Consider the following 22,368-nt stretch of genomic DNA (forward strand, 5'->3'; position numbering starts at 1 on the left):
GACCCGACAGGATTAATAGTCCATGATTCCCCTTCTGTGTGGTACCTAGCACCAAATTCAGAGAGACAGGAAAGGAGAAAGGTGGTGATGACCACTGGTAGTGGGATCAGTGATTAATGGGTACAGAGTTTCCGTTCAGGATCATGAAGAAGTTCTGGAGATGGTCAGAGGTGATGGCCACACAACAATGTGACTACACCTAATGCCAGTAGATTTTATGCTATGCATATTTTACCACAATAAAAGAAAAGGCAAAACAAATAAACAGTGCTATTTAAAAAAGAGATCATGTAAATGCGGAGAACCTTACAGACAGGTATGTGCAGAGGGCTTAGAAGAGCTATCCAGGTGAGTCACAGAAGAAACTGGAGTTTTGGCAGAGGTTCTAGGAGGAAAGTGAGCCAGACCACTTGGGATACGCTGGGTGGTTTCCTTTTCCAGAAAGGTTAGCAGACAGGAAATAGGAAGCCAGTATCAAGATTTCACTGGTCCCTAACAGACTGATTATCAAACTGACTGCTCTGTTTTTCAAGAAGGTGCTATTGGCATTCTGGACAAGAATGACTACTGTTTCCAGTGAGACTTTCCTGCTCACCACAAGGCACTTACCATCTCTAACTCTGAACCCTTTCACAACCACGACAACCCACCACCAACCCCAGCTCACTGACAAGAACAGCAGAGTGAATCCAACAACTGAAGTGTGAGAACCTTTAGTGTGTCAGGACATGTCAGGTTATAAAGCAGGAACAAGCAACTCCAAGTCTTAAAGGGCTGAACAACAAAACGAGGTTTCTCTCTTTTTGTGACCTTTCATCCCGGGCCAGCCAGGTAAAACATTCCACACTTCTCCCCACTGTCCTCACACGGGACTGGGGCTGCCACAGAGACCAATACCTGGAACGCTGGCAGAAGCAGCAGGAGAGGGAAGGACACACAGCAAATGACCTAGTGGCATTTGAAAATTCCACTTAGGGGGATGCCTGGGTGGCTCAGTTGGTTAAGCAGCTGCCTTCGGCTCAGGTCATGATCCCAGAGTCCTGGGATCGAGTCCCACATCGGGCTCCTTGCTCAGCAGGGAGCCTGCTTCTCCCTCTGCCTCTGCCTGCCATTCTGTCCGCCTGTGCTCGCTCTCTCCCCTCTCTTTCTCTGATAAAAAAAAAGAAAATTCCACTTAGCGAGGCGCCTGGAGGGCTGTCAGGGAAGCACCTGACTCTTGATTTCGGCTCAGGTCACGATCTCAGGGTCATGAGATGGGAGTCCTGTGCTGGGCTCTGCACTGGGCATGGAGGCTGCTTGAGATTCTCTCTCCTTCTCCCTGCCACCCAGTCTCTCTCTCTCCATTAAAAAAAAAAAAAAAGGCTTTCTTCTAAAATAAAAATAAAAATTCCACCTAGAAGTGACACACACCACTTCTTACATTTCATTGGCAAAAGTAGATCTAACAGTCTTGCTTATTACGAGGACTAGGCAATTGCATTCCTCCCATTTACCCTGAAGGAAAAGAACCAGAGATCACTTGTTCTGAGCCCTGACAGCTTCCCGCCTGTGACTTAAGAGCATTCTGCGAGAACGCTCTGTCCCTGTCCATGACTGAAAGTTACAGAAGAGCACGTGACCAGTTCGTGTGGTTCCTAAGAGGGTGCGACCCCAGCACCAGGCTAAGGAGTCCCAGGAGGGATGAGCCAGGGGCTGGAGGAGGGAACGATTGCTACACACTGTCAGTGCGGGGTGGGACACAGGATCATCAGGGCAGTAAATGCAGGAGGTCAACTAACCCTGCAGGGCGGGGAATGGTCCCAGAGCCTGTGCGCAGCCTCCAGGTAGCCCTGTGTCCGCAGGCACATGGCGGGGTCAGCCTGAAGGAGGGCTCGCAGCGGACAGGCGGGTGAGAGCCAGAGTGGAGAACAGGGGCATCTGTGGGAGTGGGAGAAGTCGGTCAGGGTCGGCTCAGGTCATCGCTTCAGGCTCCTGGGATAGAGTCCTGTGTCCTGCTGGGCTCTCTGCTTGCTTCTGCCTCTGCCATTCCCCCTGCCTGAGCCAGTAGGCCTGCTCTGTCAAATAAAATCTTTTTAAAAAAAATTTTTTTTTTTTTTTAAAAAAAAGGACGTGGAGAACAGGCACGCAGGGGGTACCTCTCTTTCAGAGGAGACAAATGTCCCTGTGCTCGTCCCAGCAAGTGCTGAACAGACCCTCACAGGGATGGGAGTGTGGGGGAGGGATCTTCATCCCACAGCCCGCCCCAAGAGCCTTGAGACAGGGATCCTCTGGACACAGAGCACCCTGCTGGGGCAGGCGGTAGGGACCAACAGTCCCGAACAGTCCCTGAAGCGAGGCCCGCGCAGGCTGCTGACAGCACTGAGCTCCGGGCATTGTGCCACAGTGGACATCCCATTCCCCCAGTGCGGCCTTTCTCGGGACCCACTGCAGCCAGGGAAGACAATACACTTCCTGCAATGAAGGTCACGGAGACCAGGTGCTCTCAGTGACATGCTGAAGCCAGCAGTGTGGTCAGACAGAATGAGGAGGGCTTGGTTGTCTGAGGTCGGTCGGTGGAGGCAGCCTGATGTAGGAGGCCTGTGTGAGTGAGCGGATGGCTAGATGCGGCCCCACTGCCTTCAGTTATTTTAATTAAAAAAAAAAAAAAAAAAAAAAACTCCCCCAATAAAAAAATGCCTGGAACCAAGGATCAGGAAAAAAAAAAAGAGAATTAAGAATAACCAGTCATTTTAAATGCACTTTTATTTTTCTTAGCTTCCCATTTTAAACCAGTGTTAATAGTGAGCAAAATAAAAGCTCCATGTTAAAAAAAATATGCCCGCTAAAATATTTTGTTGTTGTATTTTTTTTTCCCCATTTAACTACGCTCAGTCGTGGAGCTTTCCATACAAAGATATTATGGGGTGGAGGAGGAGGCAGGGAGGTATCTTTTCTATTTCAGGATTTATTACAGGTATGCTCTCTGAATGCTACACTCAGCAAGCAGTTCCACACTTCTCAAAATGAGGAGCTCGGTGACAGCCCCAAGGTTTCAAGACCATGGGTGGCACAGGGGAGGCGAATTTTCCTCCCAGGAGGGTAATTTTATAAAAATCCTTTTTGTGTTAAAATAAATAAAAATGTATTATGGAATAGAATGCAAAATAAGTGTAATGTGCCTCACTTTTGAAGATAAAACTGCAGATGGATGAAAAAAATCCCCTACACAGATGGTGGGGCTGCTGCCCCTCTGGGCCTCTGGGGCAGGCTGGGACTGGCCTCTGCCATCAGTCCAACAGCAGAATCTGATAAGCCCCACAGAAGGATGCTGCAGGCCGTCATAACTCCTACTTCCTCTCACTACACAGTGACAGCCAGAAAAGCCATCTTTCTTTTTTTTTTAAACAATTCAACAAATATTTAACACCTGTTAATATGCCAGGCCCTGCACCCTCAGGGTAATTATCATTTGGCCTGCCGTGTGATTTAGGGTCACCACACACTACCTTGGGGTAAACCCTTGGGCCCTTCTAACAGAGGGTGAGGTGTGCCAGCAGGCAGCCGAGGGGGGCCACGCCAGGCTCTGTGCCAAAAAACCCAGATGCCAGAGCTCAGAGGTGTGGGGGTCCTGCCCAACAGCTGTGCTGCTGCTCTGGAGGGCTTGGGGGAACAGCAGAGAGGGTCTGTGGAAGGGATCCCTGGACTACACCCGGTGCGGAGGATACCCAAAAAACTGCATGGGCGCAAGACGCCTGGGAAGTTGTCCCCCATGTGCCTGGGGCAGGTTAGGCAGTCTGAAAGCACAGACTTTAGGACTCACTCATAGGAACTGTACACACTATTTTTTAAAACATTTTAAGTGCAACAGAAAGCGCATATCGCTTCCACGCATAGCCTGGTCAAGTTTTATGAACTGCACCAAACCATGACAACCAGCACCCAGATCCAGAAGGACATTCTTCTCAGCTCTCAGAAACTCATTAGGAGCCTATGGTTTTACCTCTAGACATTCAAGTGTCGATGAACACTTATTTTCAGACATCTAGGAGATGATTTATAGTTGAAATAAGCAATACAAAAGAAGGCAAAGTGATTCAGTGCCACCCAGGGTAGGAGCCCAGAGCAGGGTATCTCCCCCCACCCCCACATCCACGTGACCAACTTGCAGAATTCCAGGCCAGCCCAATCCAGAGGCACTGCCAGTATGCTCCCATCTTCACCGTTTCCCAGGTGGTAAAGAAGAACACACCTCTAAGACTACTCTCCACATTTCCCCAAACCAAAAACACATGGCTAGGTGCTCCATGTTCAGGAAGAAAACAATGTTTCTGTCTAGTTATCATGAGCCCGTGTTCTAACCTGAGTAGTAAACACTGCTTTCTCTTAGCTAGCACAGCACAATGAAGGGGAAAAAACATTGTGTCAGAGACTCCCATCCACTGCAAAGCAGGCACACTCCTTTTGGGAAACAGGAAGGACTCAATAAAGAAATCATCATTAAAAACAGCGTGGGGACACCTGGGTGGCTCAGTGGGTTAAGCTGCTGCCTTCGGCTCAGGTCATGATCCCGAAGTCCTGGGATCAGAGTCCCGCATCTGGCTCCCAGCTCCACAGGGAGTCTGCTTCTCCCTCTGACCTTCCCCCTCTCATGCTCTCTCTCACTCAAATAAATAAAAAATATATATATCTTAAGAAGAATAAGAAATAAAAAAAATAAAAACAGCGTGGACTCCAACACAGGGCACAAGGCATATACCAGCTCAAGACATTTATTGAAAAGTTCTAATAAAGAAAAAAAATTTCAACAGAGAAGTACATAAAATACACACCAAGGTGAAAGGCCACAGTCATTAAAAATGAAAACTGTGAAGACCTCCGAGCTACTCAGAAATAGCACTGGCAGAGCTAAAGACAGCAGAATTCAAACTGCCATCATACCGAAAATTAGGCAAAAATGGTGACTAAACACAGGCAAACACCGGATGGGAACGATCAAGAAAACGACACCCAGGGAGTAGGGGAGGTAGAATAGTAGTTCCAACTTCGTTTTTATTTCAGCTTCTGTGAACCTGATATTACTTGTACAATACAAAATTCATCTAAATATCGCTCCTATGTAAAAGCCTTCTGAATCTGATTCATATTCCAATGCCAACTGTTACAGTCAGTATCAAGGAATCCTGTCCAAAGCCTCATCTGGCCAGTCTCTAAAAAAGAACCAGACCAGCTGCTGTGAACGCCCCAGCTCTTCCAGTTAAAGGGAGGAGCAAAAGTGTTAGGAGAAAACCCCAATGTGACAACCTCTTATATTTATTTATTTATTTATTTTTAAGATTTTATTTATTCCTTTGACAGAGACAGATCAGAAGTAGGCAGAGAGGAAGGCAGAGAGAGGAGGAAGCAGGCTCCCTGCCAAGCAGAGAGCCCGATGTGGGACTCGATCCCAGGACCCTGAGATCATGACCTGAGCCGAAGGCAGAGGCTTTAACCCACTGAGCCACCCAGGCGCCCCACAACCTCTTATATTTAAATAATAGATTATACTTAGCATGCCCTTGCTTAAGCAAGGATTTCAGATAGAGTTGTGACTTGCCGAGATCCCGTGAGTCTACTGGCCAAGTCAGGCATTGGCTCTGAGGACAGAATCCTGGCTCAGGCCCTTCCTGGCTGGGCTGCCCAGAGCAAATGGCTCTAGTTCACCTTATCTTTAAAATACAGATAATACAAGCCATTTTGGAACTACAGTGAGAACTAAGTCTGATAAAAGGAAATGAGTTTCCATAGGCGGGGGATGGGGGCGATGGGGGGGACAGGATGGCTCTTCAGATCTTCTTCCATTCCCAAAACCTAGGGCCTTGTAGGTCCCCAAAGCACAGTAGGGGCCAGCTGAGTTCTGGCAAAGGCAGAAGAGGCAAGGCGTTCCAGACCGACCTTAGTACCCAGCACACAGTAAGTGCTCAAAGAATATCTGAAAACGAAATCAGGGAGCCCTCTGTCATGAGCTGATGATTAAGAACAGGCAGGAAGCCCTCAGCTCTGTGAACTAACTCTGGCCCCTTTTAACTGTGAGACTCCACACGGTGCTTCTGCACTACATACCAATGGCAGCATTTACCACTGTGGGAGACAAAGTCTTCTGCACGTTATCTTCAGCTATAGTTACCAAATATGCCTCTGCGTGATCCTACTTAAAAACATTCAGAGAGAACAAACTGATGGTTTGTTCATCAGTTCATCCATCAAAGGGGAGCTGGGTGAGGAATGGGTCAAAGAGGTGACCGCGGTTCAGAGCGCAGCTCTCATGATGAGCCCTGGGTGGTGTACACAATTGTTGGTTCACTGTATTGCACACCTGAAACTAACAAACACTGTGTGTTAACTGCACTGGAATTCAAATTAAAAACCTAAAAAATAAAATATTCAGAAACCACTGCTTTCCCAAAAGAAAAGAAAACAGCCCTACTAATGCTCTTACTCTGTCAATCCTACTTTGGTGAATAAAGCTATCTTCTATGAAACAAAATCGTGTCTTGGAGGTAAAAATTGCAAACTGTAGCTCAGACAAGTGCTGATGGGTAAAGCAGAACTCTCAAGGACAGTTTAAATGAATATGCCTGTTCTATTTCAATGGCTTTATTGATCTTTTTCATTAATTTACTGTAATATACATAAACTGTTTTAAGTCACATCATTATCTCGTGGATTTCTGTCCCATGTGCCCGACCAGATCAGAATTGATGCGATCTCTGAAATTTTTCATTACTGAGAATTCAGTGCATGGCAAATCACCGTGCTGTCCTTCCAAGAAGTGACAAACCATCCCTCTCTGTGAGCAGCTTTCTGTGGGCACAAACTTTGAGAGAATCAAGAGGACTCTTTGTAGCTATGAGGTCAGCACCAAAGAAATTCCTCTTTACCATGCCAGCAGCGTGCACCAGACCCTTTCCTGAGACCATCTGCTTCACTCCTTCTGAGAGTCCAGCCTGCACCCTAGAGCAAGAAGAGAGTCACAGGACAACACTGACAGCCAGGACTTGCTGGTTCCTCTGCTGGGAGGCGGAGGCAGTCTCATCCTCCAGAAATTCTTAGCTGCACTGCCAACTGCTCTCAGAAAGGGACCATACCCTCCCCTTCACGGGAGTATTTCTCTGGTCATTCGACAGAAAGACACAAAGACACAGTGGTCAGCCCCACAAGGACTACACCCATAGAAGCTGTGGTCTGAGTCAGTGGACAGCAAATCCGACACATGGGTGAGGCTGCAAAAAAGCAGAAGCTAAAAAGGACTTTGGTTTAAATCTCGGTCTTCTCATAACATAGGCTGCTTTGCTGGAAGCCCTTCCCACTCTGTCCTTTCCAAGGGATGGAAATTCTATTGATTGTATGTGTGAGAGTAAAAGGCACTGTGCACTAAGTTCACCCCAGGCGGTTCATCACACTGCTTTATTCATAAGGCTGGGGGACAGGGGAGGACCGCACAAATTTAACATCTTGCTGTGCCTGAAATGTTCGTTAGTGTTCCTATTGGCAGTCACCTGCCTACCCCACGAACCTTTCTGCTAATTTAGAGAGACTATAATCTGCTCACATTTGAATTATAATGAACAGGAACATTTCCACTGGAAAAATCGTCATGCATCTCAATTTGTGCTGCAAATTAGGTCTTTGGAAAAGGGTGGGAAAAAAACAAACCCGATCCTCTTACATATAGTAATTTGCCCTAATTGGTGTATAATGGGTCAGATGTAATTTGTGGATTACCCCCACATGGTAAATAGTTTATTTAACATTTTAGAAGTACCAAAAATTAGCCTTATTATTTGATGGTAAAAGGTTCACTCCCGACGACCATACATTCTGGGGACATTTTGAAACTAAACATAGACTGTATATTTAAGTAGTGGGAGTACAGTTGGAGCAGAACAGGTTTCCGGAGTCCTATGTCATCCAGATACATTGTCTGATGAAATTCATAGGGGGCTCCAAGCTCCTTGCAGAAAGGGTTAATTCCTAGAGAATATTCATTATATGGTAAAGGTCAGTGGAAAATAAAACACAAAGCCGACTCAGTTCTTACTCTTGTTTCTTTTCCTTCCTTTTAATACCTCCCCCCTCATTGGGGAAATTCGAAAACAGTACTCTTTTCTCATCAACATCCACAACAATTTTTTCTCAAATCTCTACTTTCAGGAAGCCTTTCGGACATCACTGTATGGCCAAAACGACCAACCATTAGTAGTTTTGTCTTTAATTGGCGCCAGGACCCAGGCAGGTGATAGCGGTCTGGGCTCAGGCACGACTGACTTGCTGGGTCACTTCCATTTCCCAAGAGACGCCCACAGCCCCGCCTTTCTCCCAGCACCCGGTGGAGAAGGAGGAAAACACTACTAGTGTAAGGTAAAGTAGAAGCGGTGAGTTAATGGCACTCACAAAAGCAAGAAAAAAATCCAACCGTCACAAACCTCTCTCGGGCTCCCACAAGCTATTTCCTTCCCTTTCTAAAAGTTTTATATTTAGTTCATTTGAAAAAAAAAAAAGTCGGTATTGCTTACCTCTGAAAATACTAGGTATATTCGTTACTAGAAAGTAAGGAAAAGCTCTTTTAAGAAGTAGAATACAACACTGAAGTCACGTTCACATTCCCCACCACCCCCGGAAACATTTGGAGGAGGGGTACTCTCAAGTGTTTGTGAATGAGATTTTTAAAACCCAGTGTGGACCATAAAGCGTAATTGGGGTCCCGCTGGGTTTACGGCTTGCGATCTCTTGCGATCTCCGGGCTTTTTGTTTTTAACTTGGCCTCATGACGTTGCCATTTCCCCTTCCAAGTGCTTACAAATTCCTTGCAAACACTTAGAAAAGTTCTAGAACAAATACAAGAGCAATTCCTTGTAAATTACACTCCCTCATCCAAGTTGAACTGGACCCCCAGCTATTTTTTAAGAATAATTACACTTCTCTGAAACTTCCTCATCTCCGTGCCAATTCCCGGAGAAAGTGGGGGGAGCGCACCAGAAAAGCTCCCCGCACACCGCCCACCCCTCCACGCCAGATCCACCAGCGCTGCAAACGCAGGCGCTACGCCCCTGCCGCTCCCCGCCTGCGCTTCCCTCGAAACGCGTCCACTCCAGCGGCTCGCGGCTCCACCGGCCCGGCCTGCGACCCCCGGGCTCCCACCGGGGACGGAGGCCACCGCCGCGCAGGAAACGCCCAGACTCTTCCATCCCGGCCCCCACCAAGTTGACCCACCGCGCACACCTGCAGGGCGCGCCCGCTCCGGCGTTCCCGGGGCGAGGCTGGCCAGGTCCGCAACGCGGTGGCCAAGGGCCACGTTTCCAGCCCCAAGCAGGGAGGAGGGCCGGACGCAAAAGGCAGGCCGGCCGGGAGGCGTCGGGACTGGGGCGGGCGCCGGGACCCTCACCTGGGAGCGAGACGCCAACTCCATTCTTCCCACCCGGGCTCCGGCCTCCTCCTAGTACGCGGCTACGGGAGCCTGGCTCGCCACGGGCCCGGTGCACGCAGAACACCCGCGGCCGCGCAGCCCGCGCGCTGCGCCCAGAGCTGCGGCGGGCCAGGGGGAGGGGCGCACTCGGCGCCCGGGACAGGGGGGGAGAGAGCCGCGCCGCTCCCTCGGCGCCGCTGCGCCCGGCTGCCGGGCTCGGGTCTCGGACCAAACTTCGCCACCGGGACACTTGGCTTCGCCCGCGGCGTGAGAGGGGGGTGCCGATGGGCGCGGCCCGTGGCGCTGCCAGTGCGGGGGCGCCGGGCTCCCCCCTGCAGCGGAGGGAGGGAGTGGAGCCGTCCGGCCGGGTTTCGCGCGGGAGAATTGAGGGGGCAGTCCCGGCGCAGCCTCCAGCTGGCACGCCGGGCTACGCGCGCGGGATATTTGCAGGGTTTGTTCCAGCTCCTGCCCTGAAGCACATGCCTCTGCTGCAATCCGTGTCTCCGCTCCGGGAGAGTATTTTCGAGCTACTTCGGAGCTCATTTTGTTTAGTTGTTGTAAAGGGGCGGGGTTCCGCCGCCTCCCCAAATATTGCTACAGTGTTCACTTTGCACCACAAGCAACCCGGGTTTCCTTACCGAGGCCCTGGGGTTGGGAAGCTTCAAATCCCCTCCAACTTTCCAGAGGTTAGAAATACCGATTAACAAATAGTGGCTGAACAACTACCATGCGTCAAGCACTGTGTCAGACCTGGAAACACGAGATGGAACAAAAAAAGAAAAAAAACAGGTCCCTGCTCTCTTGGGAGCTTGCAGTCAGGGAGCCAGCCACCAGCAAGATGATATATAAGTGCAATCATGATACAAGTAAGTGTAATAATAATGTAGCAACGAATTTCATTCATAATTTAATGATTCAAATACCATTAATGTGATAGTAAGCTCAATTATAATGATGCAAATAAAAGTAAATTTGGAGCTATGATCGACGCCATGAGGGCAAAGGTAAATGGTACTATGGTGGCTTAAAATAGGGAGACTTAATTTGGCACATGTCAGGGAAGACTTCTTAAAGGTTCAGGTAAGCAGAGTGAAGAAGTAAGTGGGTGGAGAGTGTGGAAGACTTGAAGAAGGGATTGGGGAAGGCTGGTAGGGAAGTTGTCCTGGAATCAGAGCAGGTTTGTGGAGCAGTATCGAAAGCCTTTTAGCACTGTGGTCACGAGTTCAGAGTGGACCACCGTATGCACGAGACCTTCTGTAGCCCTTCTTGGCTGCTTGGGATCTGAAATTCATCTTTTTGTTGAAGCAGTGAATGAAGTTGGCCAAACATTTGCTCAAGCTTGAGGAGAGAACATCTGGACACTTCCTCCTTTCATTGGTTCAGCAAATACATGTGCTACATCCTCTCCATGTTCCAGACTGTGGGGGAAGAAAGATCAATAAAACATAATGTGATTTTTTAAAAATTTTTCTCTTTATTGGGTAATATAAACTTCATTAAAGCCACTTTCATTTTGATTATGCTTTAGAGTTCTCCTTCATATATATAGTATCTTTTTGGATCTTCCTAACATTCTTCCAGATTCTTACTATCCACATTTTTAAAATGTGGAGATGGAATCTAAGATGATGCATTATGAGAAAGATCCCTGTCCCCCTGCTAGTGAATGACAACTGCAGACTGCCAAACTGGAAAACACTCCTTATGCCTCCAAATTCAAAATTTATCTTTTCCTTTTGGCTGTTGGGAAACTCAAGAGTGAAATGTGTTCCACTGGAATTTTTTTCTTTTTCAGTGAATTTGCTTTCCGATGAACCAGTGATGTTTTCACTTAACTTCCTTTCAGTGTAGGATGCATCACATCCCTTTTGCAAAAGGGAGTATAAATTTGAAATAGGTCAGAGTGTGCAAATTTGCAGATTTTGAAGTAACCTAGTTCCTATTTGGAAACCTGTATGTAGCTGCACCTTCTTGCTTTAGAAATTTGCTATAACTAGTACTAAGTCTTCAAATGGCAACATGGAAACTTTCTTCCTTTGTCCTGAAAAGCCCATGCACTTGAATAGTACTTAGTAATTGATTCTATAGTGCTGTTTTTTGTTGTCAGATTTTGGCTCCGTGCTGTCTATTTGACCCTTGAACAACCTAGCAGTGAGGAGGGCCAAGCCCCAGCACAGTCAAAAACCTATATAGAACTTTTGACTCCCCCAACACTTAACTGCTAATAGCCTATTGTTAACACATATTTATTTGTTCACACACTTTATTACAATAAAGTAAGAGAGAGAAAAGAAAATCATACGAAGAGGGGCGCCTGGGTGGCTCAGTCTTTAAGCATCTGACTTCTGCTCAGGTCATGATCCCAGAGTCCTGGGATGGAGCCCCACATGGATTCCCTGCTCAGCCGGGAGTCTAATTCTCCCTCTCCCACTCCCCCTGCTTGTGTTCCTTCTCTCAGTGTCTGTCAAATAAATAAATAAAATCTTTTTTTAAAAAAGAAGAATCATACAAAGAGAAAATACATTTACAGGGCTGTACTCTATTCATCTAGAAAAATCTACATGTAAGTAGACCTGCAGTTCAAACCCATGCAGTTCAAGGGTCTACTGTATCTCCTACTCATGGTTATGGATGGGAGCATGGTTGTGAGTGTTGGGTTTCAGCACGGCACTGCAAGAATGTATGTCCCTTCTCAGGAGCAGTATATTGCAACAGAGGAAAAGGAGATGACAAGTGTTGCAAAATTTCTTAAAGAATCTCTGTCTAGAAATCTATGGTTGCTTTTTAAATGTGTCTGAGATTTAAAACCGGGTCCATAATACCTTCAACAAGATAAGAAATTTGGGATTAAATGCCACTGCACATGCCTCAAATGACATGAAATAGTTGTGATGATCGTTTATCATTCCTGGCCCACAACTTTTTCCTCCATAAAAGGAGTCCAAATATTTCTCTTCTGCTCTGAAGTAGTGGCTTTGCCCGCCCCATGGAGCTCAGCTGTGGGCAAATCCTCAGTGCACACTTTATAACAGAGAAGTATGCCAGGTTGGAATTCTAAACGCCCAGCAAAGAATTCACCTTTGGTAGAGGGTTGGAAGCAATGTGAGTAATATCTGAATACCACTTAGCATTACATTTGATTGTGAATAAATGAAATGACAGTTATACAAGATAACATCCACACTTGTTCTCTTTCTCAGCATCTTGAAACTCCCATCTCATCAAGATTAGATAACACCTCACCCAAATGGGGAGACGTCTCTAAATTTGAGACACTCCAAGATAACATTTCCAAGTTGTCGCAGAATAAAAGATCTAAAATCAAGTCTCTTACAGCAAAGTCGTCACCTAACAGTGACTTGGTGCTGATCTGGGATGTTTCCTTTAATTCCAAGTTGGTAATCTGTCTTGCTGACTTAGCTTGCCAAGAAACTGCTGTCATAGCCAATTTAAATATATTCGGATAATAACCACTTGAACAGCTATGGAGAAAAAGACAGAATGACCAATAATCGATGCCTTCATATATTGGCTGCAGAAGAGTACACATCATGGTGAAACTGTAATGCCCATGGTTCCAGCAAAAAGCCAGTAGTCATCATGGTATCAGTAATAGCAGTAGCTAAATGAGCACTGGCTGGGCACCAAAGCCTGTGCTGAGTTCTCTTTGCAAGCATTCTCTCATCTAATCTTTCAACTGTGACAGTTACCCATCTGCTCCTCAAAAATAGTGCTGGGAAAATAAATGAAAGAATATTTTCAAAGCATTTGAGATTTCTTAGCGACGGTATATAAACTCAAAATATGATGAGTGTGATCCATATTTCATAGGCTTTTTGGAAAATATATAGTATTAATCATTTAGTCTCTAAACATAAAATATAATTATGACCAGGCACTGACAATAAAGGGATGAAAATGAAAAGATTATTCAAAGCACTTACCTTTCTAAGAACTTAAGGTATTAAAAAAGGAAAAGATAATGATCTATTTCTACATCAGTGGTACCGATAAAGGCACTGTGATACACAGTTTTTAAAGAACTAAGTTTTTTCACAATGTATTATATATGCAGCATTTTTTTTATTGAAGATTTTATTTATTTATTTGAGACAGAGAGCCAAGGGGAGAGGGAGAGAGAATCTGAAGCAGACTCCACACTGAGCACAGGGCCTGCCCAGGGCTCAAGCTCACCATGGTGATACCATGACCTGAGTCACAACGAAATGGAAAATTGGGAATCGGAAATGTAAAATTTCTCTAAGTAGTTGGCTCTACAAATATTCTGTATTAATTCTACATGTACTTTTTATAACAACTTTCCAGACTTTGTAGAATTTCTGGTTATTACAGATTTATTCTTTTTTTACTTGGAATAATAAAGTATTTATACTGGTAATAAGGCTAAATCACATTTGTGATAGAAAATTCACAGGCTTGGGCAATTGTGGGTTCATTTATTGTTCCTTTATTCCCTTAAGCCTCCAGGCAATTTTACGAGCATGGATGTTTGAGAACCATTGCCCTAGCCTAGCTTGGTGTTTTGCCAAGTAGGATCCTCAGCCCAGCAATATCAGCATCACCTGGTTTTAAAAAAAGTTCCAATTCTTGGGTCCCACCCTAAACCTACTGAATTGGAAACTTTGGAAGGGGAGCTCAGCAATCTGGGTTTCTTAATCACCGTCCAGGTGATTCTGATTTTTGCTTAAATTTAAGAACCACTTTGGTGGTCCTCCAAGGTCTACTGTTCACCAGCTGGGTGACCTTGGGACTAATCACTGAGCTTCATTTTTCTCATCTGGAAAATGGGGATCTCGCATGGCTGCCGAATCCCTGCAACAGTATTCCTACAAAGAAGAACGTGTCACACCAGATGTGATTGTACTCCGAGAAGGCTAGAGTGGTGGACACTTGTAAAGTGGTATTAATAGTATTGACCTTTCCATTTTTTGAACACTGACCACATTCCAGGACCTGCGTATGCATAATTATACTCAGTCACCACCACTGATGTGGGATGAATGTAACATATTCCTCATTTCTCAGATGAGGAAACTGATGCTCTGAGTTTAAGAAACTTGCTCATGATGAGCCAGTGAAGCCAAGAGGGAACCCAGATCCATCCTGCCACAAAGGGGTACTCTCGCTTTTTGCCTTGATTCGGGTAGCTTGAGAGGGTGGGGGTAGGGGGCGTGTAGAAATTTAACCTTTAATTTTAAAAATGAGAATGAGGTTCTTTATGTTCTATCATTCCAACCTACTTATTTACCATACTAGGAATTCTGGTATCTTCTTCCTTGTTTCTGAAAGTAGTGATTTCTCCATCTACAGGATACCTTTAGCAGGTGTCTCTACGTTCTTTTCAAGAGCCTCCCCCACCACCACACATTCCCATCTCTTTTTTCCAAAATCTACATATTCCAGACTCTCAAGTGGTTCAGCTGTCCCAGATAAAATTACTCTCCACTGATAATCTGATCACCCTGCCTTCTGTAGCTTTTGGCTCTGACCTGCTTATCATGCCTGGATTTGTTTATAGCCTTGAGTCCAAATGAGCTCCTGACCTTGCTAACTGTAGCCCAGTACCAGGAAATTTCTGACAGCATAAAACTCAAGGTCTCATCTTAAGACTATGTAATGAAACCGATAACCATAAATTCCCAGGTGGGCTCAGGAAACGGAATGCAACGGGACTTGGGCATTTCCAACTGTTACTTCCAAAGCAAATCATATCTGTTTATGAAATATGGACTAGAAGTCATGCACTCGGAAAGCATGTTAAACATGGCTTGTTATAGAATGTAATTTTGCAGGCACAGCCTTATCATCCTCCTCTTATAAACAGGAGGTGGACTGTTTCAGACACTGACCAAGTGAACTGAAATGTTTTCAGTCTTCTTGTTTTTTTCAGAAAAGCAACATACCAGCTCCCCTGCCTCTTCCCGCCCATTGCTCCCCTTCCCATCTTCCCTCGTCACTTTCTTCAAACACTCTAAAACCGCCAAGCATTTTCTATCCCAGAGCTTGCAGCTCTCCACAGGGCCCAGGAAAGTCGGAGAGGATTTCTTAGTAAGAAGTTTCTGCCACTGTTTAGAAAAGCTAGGGTATGTGATGGCCCAGACAGAATCTATTGTACTTGAAAACTGAAACATGCCTCCCAAAATAGGAAGAAAAGCAAAACAATCAAACAGAAACCAAGACAATAATAACTGTAACATAGGGAGTTGTCCTTTTCCAGAAACTTCTCATGCTCTATGGATGATTAGTGCCTGGGATAATAGTCATAGCCTAAAATACATGTTTTGAGAGAAGGTAAGTAAGGCAGTGCTGACCTTACAACCAAAAGGGAATTCACCCACAATGCTGAAAGAAAAAACGAGGCAAGCAAATCATTTATTTGACCTCATAAATGTAACGTTTGCTTTCTGCTCTTCCTTAAAATAAATAAAGAAATAAATAAGGCAAACTAAACTACTGAAATCGATTAGGCAAAAGCCACACCTAAAATCAGCAGTCTCTGAAGTTTATTAACTTCTGAGTAAAACTGTAACTGCTTAAAAGTGTTCACGTACCTTTAATCCTCACGAAATCGGTTCACCCGAATCCTTGGAGATGAACAAACATGGTTGGGCTGACAGCTTCTGCTTCAGCATCTGGGCTCCGTTCCCTCCAGCAATGTAACTGCTGCGCACCCTCGCCAGATCACATTTCAGCAGTATTTGATCCTCCTTGTAGACCCTCAAGCTGTAGAAGTTCCCCTGCACCCCTGAGAGCTTCACATAAAGACATAGTTGTGGTCTTGTGGCAAACACCCCATCTTTAAGCAGACTGTTTCTTTGTTTTTTAAAAAGTAGATTGTTTCTTTCTCTCCAGGGACCCACACAGCGATGAAATAACACCTCCAAAAGGGTCATTTTTATTTGCAACTTTTTTTGAGATCATGGTAGATTCTCAGGCAGTTACAAGCAATAGGACAAAATTCTGAGTGCATTTTGCCCCGCTTCCCCCAATAGTGACATTTTGGGAAATTATAGTATAGTTTCATCCAGGATATTGACACTGATACAATTTACCATTCCAATTTAGATTTCCCTTATCTGACCTGCAAGTGTGTGTACATGTGTGTGTTTAGTTCCATACATTTGTATCATATATGTAATTTTGTGCCTACACCCCAAGAGTCAAGATACTGAACATTCCAACCTTACAAGGATCCCTCTTGTTGCCCTTTTAGAATTGCATCCACTTCCCTCTTACTGACCTACTCCCCTCCTTAAATTATCCTCTGGTAAATTATCCCCTGGTAAAATGTTATAAATCTGTTGTCGATTTATAACATTTTATAATTTTATGTTAGGGGAGCCTGACTAGCTCAGACTGGGCAACTCTTGATCTCGGGGGTTGTGAGTTTCAACTCCATGTTGGGTGTGGAGCCTACTTCTTCTTCTTCTTCTTCTTTTTTTAAGATTTTATTTATTTATTTGACAGACAGAGATCACAAGTAGGCAGAGAGACAGGCAGAGAGAGGAGGAAGCAGGCTCTCCACAGAGCAGAGAGCCCGATGCGGGGATCCATCCCAGGACCCTAGGATCATGAACTGAGTGGAAGGCAGAGGCTTTAACCCGCTAAACCACCCAGGCACTCCATGGAGCCTACTTCTTAAAAAAAAGTTACATAACCTCTTAGAGAACAGTATGTGACCTTTTGTATTGGCTTTTTAAACTGAGCATAATTCTCTAGAGATTTGTCCAAATAGTTGTATCAATCAAATAGTTCACTTCTGGGTGCCTAGGTGGCTTAGTCCATTAAGCCACTGCCTTCAGCTCTGGTCATGATCTCAGCATCTTGGGATCAAGTCCCGCATTGGACTCCATGGTCAGCAAGGAGCCTGCTTCTCCCTCTGCCTGGAACTCCCCCTGCTTATACTCTTGTACTGTCTGTCAAATAAATGAATAAAATCTGAAAAAAAAAATTGCTCACTCCTGTTTCTTGCTGACTAGTATTCCATGATATGTATGGATATACCACAGGTTTTAACCATCACCTGTGGAAGGACACCTGGGTTGATTTTAGTCTGGGAGTGTTACAGGTAAGACTGCTATGAACATTTGTGTGAAGGTAATCTTCATTTCTCTGGAACAGATGCCCAAGAGCAAGCCTACCCGGTCACATGGTAGTTGTCAGTTGGAGATGAAACTGCTGACTGTTCCCAGACTGGCTGTACCATTTCACACTCCCACCAGCAACTTGTGAGTGACCCCATCTCTTATCCTGGGTCCAGGACCCTCTCCAAATGCACCCTCTCCCGTATTTGGTGTTGTTACTCTTTTTTATTTTAACCATTCTGAGCAGTGAGTAGTGTTTTTAAAAGCTCAGGGTGCTTTTAATTTGCATTTGCCTGATGGCTAATAATGTAGAACATCTTTTCATATGCTTATTTACCATCCATATTTCTTCTTTGATAAAATGTCTGCCTTTTCTTTTTTTTTTTTTTAAGATTTTATTTATTTATTTGACAGAGATCACAAGTAGGCAGAGAGGCAGGCAGAGAGAGAGGAGGAAGCAGGCTCCTCGCCAAGCAGAGAGCCCGATGTGGGGCTCGATCCCAGGACCCCAGGATCATGACCCAAGCTGAAGGCAGAGACTTTAACCCACTGAGCCACCCAGGCGCCCCTGTCTTTTCTCTTTTTGCCCATTTTCTAATTGGACTGTTCCTTTATTGTTGAATTTTGAGAATTTTTTGTGTGTGTTCTCAATAGGAGTTCTCTGTCAGATATGTCGTTTGCAAATATTTTCTGCCAATCCGTAGTTTGTGCTTTCATCCTCTTCACGGGGGACCTTACGGAGCAAAAGTTTGTAGTTTTGATGCAATTCAATTTCCTACTTTTTATTTCCAGAAATAGTCATAGTTTTATATTTTATATTTAAGTCCATGATCCATTTTGTATTTTTTTAAGATTTTATTTATTCATTTCACAGAGAGAGAGGGGGGCGGAATACAAGCAGGGGGAGTGGGAGAGGGAAAAGCAGGCCCCCCACCAAGCAGGGAGCCTGACGCGGGGATCGATCCCAGGACCCCAGGACCATGACCCGAGCCGAAGGCAGACGCCCAACGACCGAGCCACCCAGGCAACCCCTGTATTCCTTTTTTAATAAGGTGTGAGATTTAGGTCAAGTTTCGTCTTTTCCCCCTATATCCAGTTGCTTTTAGCACCATCTGATGAAAAGTTTGTCCCTTTTGCATTCTCTAACTTGTGCGCCTTTGTTGAAAGTCAGTTGAACACGTTTGTGTGGGCCTATGATTGGGTTCTCTATTTTGTTCCTTGATAGCCCTCAGCCCATATCACACTGTCTTCATTACTACAGCTGGATAGTTAAGACTTTAGTATCAGATGGAGTAATTCTTCCCACTTTATTTATCTTTGTAAAGATTATTTTAGCTACTCTCAGGTCTGTGCTTTTCTATATAAATTTAAGAATCAGCTTGCCTATAGACTACATAAAGATTGCTGGAATTTTGATAGGAAATGCATTAAGCCTAGAGTTTAATTGGGATAGAACTGATGTCTTTACTATATTGATTCTTCCAATCCATGATCAAGTTATGTCTCTCCATTTATTTATATCTCTTTTCATTTCTTCCATCAGCATTTTGTAATTTTCAGCATACAGATGATACATATGTGTTTAAGTGCATACCTAAATATTCATTTTCTTTGGAACAACTTAAATAGTAGTTTTACAATGGCACTATAGTTTTTAACTTCAGCCCCTATATGTTCACTGTTACCATACAGAAATGTAATCCATTTTGTTCTTTTATCCTGTGACCTTGCTGAACTTGCTTATCACTCCTAGGAGGTTTGGGGAAATTCTTAGAGATTTTCTATATAGACAATCATGTCGCTTGCAAAAAGAGACAGTTTTATAGCCTTCTTTCTAAATGACATGCCTTCTATTTCTTTTTCTTGCTTTACTGCAGTGGCTAGATCTCCCATTACAATACTGAATGAGAGTAAAAGAATCATTTTAAATGTTTGGATTTTCTAAATTTTTATCTGTTTTGCTATAGGTTCTGGCAAACTGCAACATTCCTCTGCAGCCCTTTCTTTGTACCCTCTCCCTCTTCTTCATGACTAGAACATCTGGCCCATGCACATTATTCAAAATGTCAGATAGTAGTCAACAGATGTGGTTGTCAAAAAAAAAAAAAGAAGAAAAGTTTAGCATTTCTTGTGGGGATTAATGTGTACACACATATTTTTCACCATGACAGCATCATGTGGGGCAGCTGTAAAATGATACATTTTTTACTTTGTTGAATATTATGGACTTAATTGTACCCCTCTGTATTTATATGTTGAAGCCCTAACCTTCAATGTGATCCAAATGTAAGGTCTTTAGCAGGTAATTAAGGCTGAATAATGTCATAAGAGTGGGGCCCTAACTCCGCAGGACTATGGGCTTTATAAAAGAGGAAGACATCTCTCCCTCTCCTTCTCCCTGCCATGTGTGCACATGGGGAAAAGGCAGCTGTCTACAAGCCAGGAGAGCTCTCAGAAGACACTGAATCAGCTGGCACCTTGATCTCATACTTCCCAACCTCTAAAATTCTGAGAAAATAATTTTCTGTTGCTTAACCCACCCAGTCTATGGTATTTTGTTTTGTCAGCCCGAGCTACCTGATACACTGGCTATGTGCCAGCAGTACCCTGGCACAGAAGCCCTCAACTACACTTGGCCAGGCTCTGAACTACACTTGGCCAGGCCACACTCCCATGAGAAAGCATTGGTGGTGCATCCTGTCCTACAGATCAAGGGAAAAAAGAAAACAAAGTGTGATTCACTTTTTAGGCTAAGATCTCTTATCAGAAGCAGGGGAAATTGCTAGGATTTCCACAATGTGCCAGGACAAGTCACTGAAACACTTTACTTCAATCAAGGAACACTTCCCAATAAGGAGGCAGCATGAAGCTTGGACAAAAAGAGGTCCATGTGTATGTCAAGCCCTGGGATACCTAGAGTGGTGGTTCTCACATTTGCATGCCCAAGAAGTAGCTGAGGTGCTTGTTCAAACTGCAGATATCTGCAGATATCTGCCCTTCCCTTTAAGATGTGGATTCAGTAAGGGCATCTGGATGGCTCAGTTGGTTAAGCATCTGCCTTTGGCTCAGGTCATGATCCCAGCGTCCTGGGATGGAGCCCCAGGCTCCAGGCTCCCTGCTCAGCAAAGAGCCTGCTTCTCCCCCTCCCTCTGCCTGTTGCCCTGCTTACTTGTGCTTTTTCTCTATTTCTCTAATAAATAAATAAAATCTTAAAAAAAAAAAAAGATGTGGATTCAGTAGGTCCAGCATTAAGATGACCGACTATCCCAATTTGCCCAGGACTGTCGTGGTTTTATGGAATCATGGTATTCTGGAAAGCCCTCAGTTCTGGGTCTTTCTGCTGGAAACTGCACATTTAACAAGCATTCTGGTAAACATCTGTGTGGATAATCTCCAGACCATATTTTGAGTAATGCCAACCTGCACAGTTGAAGTTGACTTATTAATTCTTACCAGGTGGAAGAGAAGACGAGATTAAGTACACCCATGAAGAGAACTTGGTGGATTTTAAGTATAGTCACTTTTAAGCCTTGATTGTGGATGGGAAAATGACAAGTTAAATATTTAAGTATCCCAAATCCATCAGACTTTAGCACCTAATGTCCCCCTTCTTGCAGTGCTCCATTGGTCACATTCATGGTCACTTTCCCCCTTGAATCATGGTCTTACTTTTCACCCTTACTCCCAGCATCATTCTTGCTGACTTTGACATCGGGGTGTCCTGTTTCTTTCTGGACCTCCTCACACTCCCTGTCAGTCAGAGTCCAGTTAGGAAACAAGAACCACGTCAGTTATTTGCACAGAAAGAACTTAATATGAAGACTTGTTAGCTAGGTACAAAATTCTCAACAAGGTAACTGAAAGGGTAAACAGAGAACACTAAGGTACTAGTGTGGTCGGCAGCTCCCATCCTAGGGCTGGGTGGGGGGCAGGGAGGAGTCCAGGATTAGCAAAAATTAGATACTAAGAAGAGGGCCAGCGGAGCTGACACGCAGAACTCTGAAGGGCAGCATGCTGGACTGGTGCTGGTGTCTCTAAGATGGGCTCCGTAAGACCGTCCTACATGTGGTGGGAAAACATGAACTGGACTCTTTGGGCTGCTACAGGAAGGAACTTCTGCCTGGGTGAAGAAACATGGCTGGAGTAACAGTGATAGAAATGGGAAACAGGAAGGAGCAAGCCCCTTCTTCCTTCCCCAGCCCTGCAGTCTTGCTCCGCACGCCCCCACCGGCACAGTGTAAAGCACAGCGAGCTGCGAAGTTGAGACCCTGGTATCACAAGGGGGAGCACAGAAGGTGAGTTCGCAGCACAGGGATAAGGATGTAGCAGTGGGCATATCTCCTATGACATTTTCTCTCACCTCACCTTCGGCAGACTTTTTTTTTCTTTAAAGATTTACTTATTCATGAGAGACAGAGAGAGAGAGGCAGAGGTAGAAGCAGGCTCCCCCTGAGCAGGGAGCCCAATGTGGGACTCGATCCTAGGACCCAGGACCACAACCCAAGCCACAAGGCAGATGCTCACCGACAGAGCCACCCAGGTGCCCTCACCTTTGTCACTCTTTTCCAAGATCATGCAGTTGAGCTTGTCACCACCAGTATCTGTGTCACCTCTGATATAATAATCTCCAGCCTCTAACTGATGACTACTGCCATACACCTAAGGCTCACCCGCTCAAACACTCCTATTTCAGCATCACTTTGACCTCATTAAAACCTCCAATCCATTGACACTTGACATTCACCATCTCTCCTTTTCTGCCTATACTCGCCTTCTTACACAGCTTGGATTCCATGTCATGATAGTTAATTTCCTTACTTTTAACTCCCTGCATTTTCTCCC

At 44.9% G+C, this 22,368-nt stretch overlaps 1 protein-coding gene across 3 annotated transcripts in view; it reads right to left on the reverse strand.

Moving 5' to 3' along the window:
* The window catches only part of CDCA7L (cell division cycle associated 7 like), a 46,396-nt gene extending 36,828 nt beyond the window's left edge, over nt 1–9,568 (reverse strand). For 2 of the 3 annotated variants that reach the window (XM_004743365.3, XM_004743364.3), the window contains exon 1: nt 9,401–9,568. In XM_004743365.3, coding sequence (XP_004743422.1) covers nt 9,401–9,424 — 24 coding nt within the window. In that variant the 5' untranslated portion in view covers nt 9,425–9,568. Of the gene's footprint in view, nt 1–9,237; nt 9,260–9,400 lie in introns of those variants that run through there. The other variant, XM_013051675.2, reaches the window with a different exon arrangement.
* Nucleotides 9,569–22,368: the final 12,800 nt, after the last annotated feature.

The sequence above is a fragment of the Mustela putorius genome, unplaced genomic scaffold (genome assembly GCF_011764305.1).
Source record: "Mustela putorius furo isolate JIRA1106 unplaced genomic scaffold, ASM1176430v1.1 tig00003845_pilon_pilon_pilon, whole genome shotgun sequence".
In the NCBI taxonomy this organism is placed as follows: Eukaryota; Metazoa; Chordata; class Mammalia; order Carnivora; family Mustelidae; genus Mustela; species Mustela putorius.